The sequence below is a fragment of the Vigna angularis genome, chromosome 2 (genome assembly GCF_016808095.1).
Source record: "Vigna angularis cultivar LongXiaoDou No.4 chromosome 2, ASM1680809v1, whole genome shotgun sequence".
Classification (NCBI taxonomy): domain Eukaryota; kingdom Viridiplantae; phylum Streptophyta; class Magnoliopsida; order Fabales; family Fabaceae; genus Vigna; species Vigna angularis.
This window is the reverse complement of record NC_068971.1, coordinates 38,173,353-38,179,971: the sequence shown is the minus strand read 5'-3', so window position 1 is coordinate 38,179,971 and position 6,619 is coordinate 38,173,353. Positions and strand designations below refer to the sequence as shown.

Genomic DNA, 6,619 nt, shown 5'->3' with positions numbered 1-6,619 from the left:
AGAAAGTAAAAGCAAAAAAAATAATAATAAAAGCCACGTTAGCTGCCACATCAGTAGCTTAAAATGAAGTAAGAGAACATATGGATCAAAATATCACTATTAACTTTATTATATTTGAATTTACAGTTAGTTTCAATATAAATAATATGAATTAATTTTTTCCACTATTCTTAAAAGTTAAAGTAACATACACATTTCACATACACTATAAAACACAATCAAGAATGTACACTTTCTTGAAAACTTACTTAGAAAGACATCAATAATATACTAGTATTATTTCTTTTAATATTTATATTATTATTATTATTACTATAACTCTTATTAGTATTACTATTGAGACATTCAATTAATAATGTAACTTGTTATTACTAATATATATACCTCTGCGCTTCACAGATATCCGAAATTAGAAATTCGATTAAACAGTTTAGAAGTGGACTTGTATCAATTAGGCTAATCAATAGTATGTATGCATTTGATTAATTATTCGTATCGTAATTAGATGGCAGCAGATTTATCATTAAAGTTTTAAGAATTACTTGTTATTTTTGAAACGACTACTTTATAGAGCTGTTTATGTGTTTCAATTATTATTATTATAAAATGGGACGTTGAGTTGGGAGAAAATTTACGAGTGATAGATAATATTTATGTGGTAGATACAACAGCATGAGTATGAAATCACTTCCTTCTACCCCTACTCACGTTACAAGGAATATTGTTCATATCATAAATAACTACAATAAAATACACGAATAAGACAATGTGGTGAATGCTGTGCCATGTTTCATCTAAACCTCCTTTTTGTTTCCCCATATGCAGCTACTCCCATCACAGTAATTGTGTATCCACCCATGCCCACAATAGTCACAGGGTTTCTGAATAGAAGTATGGAGATTACAACAGCCACTGCACCTTTTGCATTGCCTAACACCTGCTTAACATCATTGATGGTTTTAATGGTTAAAATAACTTGGATCTTATTCTTTTAGCTTTTAACTAAACATGTTTCACAATTTGTAGTAGTGACAAAGAGGCAAACCTGGAGTGTGAGAGCACTAGTATGTTTAGTCACCAAGAAGTTTGTTAAGTTTGCTGCATATGCTGTGGTAGAGTTAAGAAAAAGAAGAAGCCACATAGATTTATGGTCCTTTGTAAGCGTCAGTGTGACATCTACCACATTGGGTTCCATGATAAGAGCTGCAGGTAACAAAACTAGGATTGCGATTGGAGACATGTACAGGAGCAAATTCATCGAGTTCAACTTTTCCCTGTTAAGTTGAAGTATAAGAAACATTATTATAACCATTGGTACCAGCTAAGAAAAAGACTTATCCAGTTCTCGTTAACTAAGTCCAAGAGGAATCACAACTTCTGCTCATTGTCATACTGATATTATCATCTTGGAGAAACATAAAAGTTGCCACCAATTATTGCAAAAGAAATATCAGGGTATTAGGAGTTCTATTGTTCGTTTTCAATTGCATAATAGCAGTGGAGAGGAATAAAAAGAGAGAGAAAAGAAATGCACGCTTCTCAGGCAGGTGGCATTGTTCTACCAGCGAGTTTTTCATTCATCAAGTAACAATGATATATGAGAGTCTGTTTTGAAACAGAGTTAGAAGACCTTCTTTACCAGAAAATGCTCTATACTTCCAATAGAAAAGCTCACAACAGCACTTCTAACTGGTATCCAAACAAGTCCAAACATGCTTAATTACACAAGTTGGTAAACAGGCCCTTGTTTTACCAAATCTAATATGTTTATCAATGACAACACCAATTACACTTTCCAGTATTTTATTAAAAAAAACTAAGATGTTGTATGAATTATGAGTCATGGCATCATACACAGTAAGGTAAAAACTTCCTAAATACATCCTTCAATGGTTGTTTTCCAAGAAAAGTAAGTTTAGACAGCTAGCTCCTTACAAATGCAAAAATCACGGTTTCAAATAAGCAAGGTGAAGGGGACCATATTGTTGCAGATTTCAGTAATCTTAGATATAATTTTCAGCTGGATAGCTGTTGAAGTTAGATGAAAAAGAGACAGTCGGAAATACTAGCTATGGTGTAGAATATTTTACCCTTCAGAAGAAAGTAAAAGGCCCTGAAGGACAGACTTGAAAGCTCTTGCAGCGGTAGCACTTAGGCACATAACGAATCCAAATAAGTGAAACCCTGGCTCACCCTGTAATCACCAAGAAAATCTTGAAGCTCCATAGAGGCAAAATGAATAAACACGGAACACAGAAAGGAAAATATGCACCACGCAGATCCAAGGGAACTACTATTACTAGCCAGCCATTCATCAAATTAACAAATTATATTGGGTGCGCATGCAATACACTGAATGCCACTACAATTGAGAAGCAGATAACTAAAAAGAGCCTAATTCATGACAAGCTTCAGGGAGATATCGTAATCGTATATATAACCTGATTAAATGAAAAAAAAAATATAGCTATCTGATATAAGCTGATAAACTATAACCGTGCAGATCCAAAAAGAAGAAAGAAAAGCATAACAGAGAATAATGTCAAGAAGCACCATTGACCCAGTGTCCTGAAATTTCACCATCTATTTCATGTGAGAGAAAAAACAGGAAAAGGAAAAGAAGAGCCCTCCCCTTGTCATTGATTTGCAGTTCTTGAAAAGTTGAGATCTCATTAACTTCTCCGGTGGCAATTCATGACAAATAATTTCCTTGTAATTTTCAAACAATCACAGACCAACTAAATCGCACAAACAATCACAACCCAATCTGCCCAACATCACTTCAGATCTGGAGTGGCACATGAAACATGATACAGTATTGAAATGTCTCCATAGTTACACAAACACCCTTCACAAATCAGTAATCAAGGCCCCTATCCCAATCTCAAAAGGAAACACACGCCCATGATTAGTCACAACATTAAAATACACGAAATGACTGAGATTAGGGAGAACCGAGCATACCCCACTTGCAATGACAACCCCAGCAACAACAGGAACAAGGGCAGCATACGTAACCCAAGCCTCTCTCTTAAGGGTAGCCAAATAGGCAAAGACAGCAGTGAAAAAGGGTGTGGTTGCCCCGACCGCCTGGTTGAAGGACACGGCGAGGTACCTGAGGGATATGTTGCCACCCACCACAGAGGCACAGAAGACAAGACTCAAAGTTGCAATCTTCATGAACTGGGACCTCGATTTGATCATCTGCTGAGGCACCACCTTGAAGAACACAATGGAGATATAGCTGAAAACAGCACAGGCTGACATGTGGCACATTGTGAGGAAGATGGGGAACTTGAACCCATAGTTTGAAAGCAGGTACTTGTTGAGAAGGATCACACCAATGTTTGAAGAGTACCAAAGTGTCACCAGAAAACATATGAACAGATTCTCCTTGCTGTTGGAGGACATTGTCTTCCCGCTCTTCCCTCCACTCCCTCCTCCCTGGATTTCCAATTTTTCACAATATCAACAACCTTTCATCATTACATTCTCGATACTCAAAACAACAATAATTACAAAAAAAAATGTACTTTTTTTATTATTTTTAATCTCTTTTTGTGCTTTTCTTTATTTATCGACTTACCCCACTTTCTTTCACCGTGGCCTTGGCTTCATTTTCAAAGGAGGCTTTGGATCTCATGCTGTAAGAACCATGTGTGCTCATTGAAACTTTTTGTTGGTACGTTTCCTGTGGATGGGTCACAAACCCTGCTTTTATTTTGTTAACAACGACAATGGGGTCTTAAATTTTAGATGTTCTCGGCCATCGCATTCAGCATTGGCGATCGTGAACGTTGGTTGAAAGCTTGTGGAATAGAATTGAGTGGGATTTTGGTAATGTTATTTGCAATGGTGTTGTTCCAAATTAGAGGGGAAGGACCATTTATAGAAAGGTTTTTGTTTGACATTTTCAAGGAACCACTCAACAATCTCATGCATCAAGGGCTATCAACACTCTCTCTTAACCGATCATTCTGCTCACATTTTAAAAACTAACAGAATACCATCCAACAAAAATCTTTACACAAATTTAAGATATTTTCTAATCAACTCCGGTGCCTTCATTAGCTTTTAAATTTGTTGCAAATTTCAACTAAATTTAATAAAAGTCAATGCAATCGTAGGAAAAGTAAGCTTTTTTTTTTATCTCTTGGAATAATATGAGTGACAAAATTGAAACACAACCCTAATATGAAAAAATAAAAATTGAGATGCGAATGCGAGAAGCGGTGACAAACGACACGTTGGGAATAAAACGACAAAGATCTGACAGTGTCGTATGATGTGATCTTTCTTTCATTTGTGTTCCAAACGCAAACTCTTCCATCTGCCACCGACACTCATGCTAAGGGATTTTCATAAAAAGCTATCCGTATATCAAATTCTTTTTTTTTTCTTTATTCAAATTCATATATTTCCTTTTTAAAGATGTGACTATTTTCCGTTCTTATATTAAAATATATGACATTTAACTCACTTTTTTTTATTCTTTTGCAAAAATTTTGTTAACTTTCCTTTTGAGAAAATATTACTCAATAGCTTTTAAGTATTCATCAACTAAATGTTACCCTATTATTTATATTTATGCGAGTACACACTTCTTTTATAATATTAAAAGTAACAAAATTATTATTATAAAATTAAATATAAATATTTTCTATGATTTTATTATAAATAATTTTTATTTATTTTATATATAGTTTTATAATTAAAAATAGTTAAGTTTGTAAAAAGATAACAAAATTAAAAATAAATTATTTAAAAAAATTAATAAAATAGTTAATTTAATGTTAAAAGATTTTTATTTAAAAGACAGAATTAAAAAATAAATGTAAACACTATTGCTTTGTTCACATGAGTGATTTGTGGGAGATGATTTGCGGAAAAGTGATTGAATAAATTTGAGAGGAATTGAGGAAAAATTTTTTGTTGTTTTTTTAGTGGATTTGGAGGTAATTGAGAATGGATTTGGAAGTATTGGAAGTAAAGTTTATTAGTGTAAGATTTGATTGATTGACAAATAAAGAAATTTGTTTAATGGATAGAAATTTAAGATTGCAAAATGTCCCTAGATATTAATGTAATATAAAATTATATTTGTTAATGTTATATTTAATTATAAAATGAGTTTATAAAGAATAGAAATTAACATTAATTATTAAAATTAATTTTAATATTGTACAAAAATAATTTAGCATGTCACTGATTGTTTTTTTATTTTATTTTAGTTTCTTTACAATTATGGAGAAAGAGAGCGAGAAAGGGATTTATATAATTTAGCAGTAGCATTTAGGATTTCTTTAAATAATTTATTTTTTTTATCCTAATTGAATATGTTAGGAGGAAACCCTAAATTTAATTCCCTTTTCCCATTGGGGTTTCCTTTTTTTTTCATGCATCATATTTGGGTTGGCTTGATGAAGCTCGCGGCAGTGTTTCTTTCACTTTCCTTTGCCTTCGCACACTCTTCTCCTTCAGAAACAAACCTAGATTAGGGTTGTTAGGGCAAAATCTTTCCCCAATCTCTTCTCTTTATCAATCATTGTAATACATAGTAAATGAGTTTTCACTTCTTGATTAAATCCTCTACGGTTAACCCCCTCCACAACGAACACTAGTCCTTCTTTCACCTGCAAAACCAAAGAAACAAGTGAGATAGCAATCAAAAGGAAGATCTCAAGCCATCAAAACGAAGATCTCTTGCACTGGAATCAAGTATAAAGGAGTGTATTCGGTTACACCCAGTCTCGTAACCGAATACGAAATGCTGAAGCAATTGTCAAGGCTATGGAACCAATCCCAGTAGCTGGAACTGAATATGCTGCAACACAAAACATGATGGAACCAAATTCATCCACACAGAATCAAATACAGCCTCCACTTTTATATCTTCTACGCGCTGAAATAAATTACTTGGAATCGAATACTTCAATTTGACATGAGTTATTTCAAACAAAAAGTGATAACATTTAACAAAAAAACTGAGGGTAAAGATGACATTTCTCAATAAATCAGCTCAAATCATCGCATCTGATACCAAAAAGGCATCAATCCCGCAAATCATCTCAAATTCTTCTTCGTTAATAACTCAAAACGAACATGAATATCTTACAAATCGTCGTTCGAAATTTCTCTTGAACATAGTTTTCCATTCAAACAAACACACTGTAAAAGAAAAATCCATATATATATATATATATAATAGATCAAATTTAAAAATTAAAAATTATAAATACCTCTTTTAAAATAGTTAATGTTAGTCACATCATATTATTTTTAATTTTGATCAAAGGCTTGTTATTTGTTGCTTTTATGTTCTTACTTATCCAAGTTTTTATTTATTTTTTTATAATATTCACTTCCTTCGTTAGTGTGTGGATTTAAAGCATACATGTTTATGCTAGTTATTTGTAACTTCTAATGATGCATATGTTGTTCTATTTTTGAAATAGATTCATTGTGGTTTAGTTATTACTATTAATGCTATTTTTGATATTCGACCATTGAATTTTTAAGAATTACTTTATTTGACTAGCATTTGTAATGGTTAAGGAAACAATTATATTTTATTTGGTGATTTACGTCCTTAATTTTCATCTTATATTTAATATATATA

General features: G+C 32.6%; 1 protein-coding gene across 1 annotated transcript; it reads right to left on the bottom strand.

Moving 5' to 3' along the window:
• Positions 1-619: 619 nt before the first annotated feature.
• LOC108332189 (UDP-URONIC ACID TRANSPORTER 1) lies at positions 620-4,012 on the bottom strand. The gene is made up of 5 exons (XM_017567370.2): positions 3,587-4,012; positions 2,965-3,444; positions 2,091-2,194; positions 1,046-1,274; positions 620-937 (listed from the first exon to the last, which is right to left on the bottom strand). The coding sequence occupies exons 1-5, from the start codon at positions 3,665-3,667 to the stop codon at positions 791-793; spliced, it is 1,041 nt and encodes a 346-aa protein (XP_017422859.2). The 5' UTR covers positions 3,668-4,012; the 3' UTR covers positions 620-790.
• Between the last annotated feature and the right edge of the window lie 2,607 nt (positions 4,013-6,619).

Bases quoted from the DNA above. Each gene is read 5' to 3' on its own strand.
- LOC108332189 (XM_017567370.2), bottom strand. From the start codon at position 3,667: ATGAGCACACATGGTTCTTACAGCATGAGATCCAAAGCCTCCTTTGAA. The intron at 2,195-2,964 runs GTATGCTCGGTT...TGGTGATTACAG, and splicing joins GGGTTGTCATTGCAAGTGGG to GGTGAGCCAGGGTTTCACTT. The intron at 1,275-2,090 runs GTAAAATATTCT...TCAACTTAACAG, and splicing joins CTTTTACTTTCTTCTGAAGG to GGAAAAGTTGAACTCGATGA.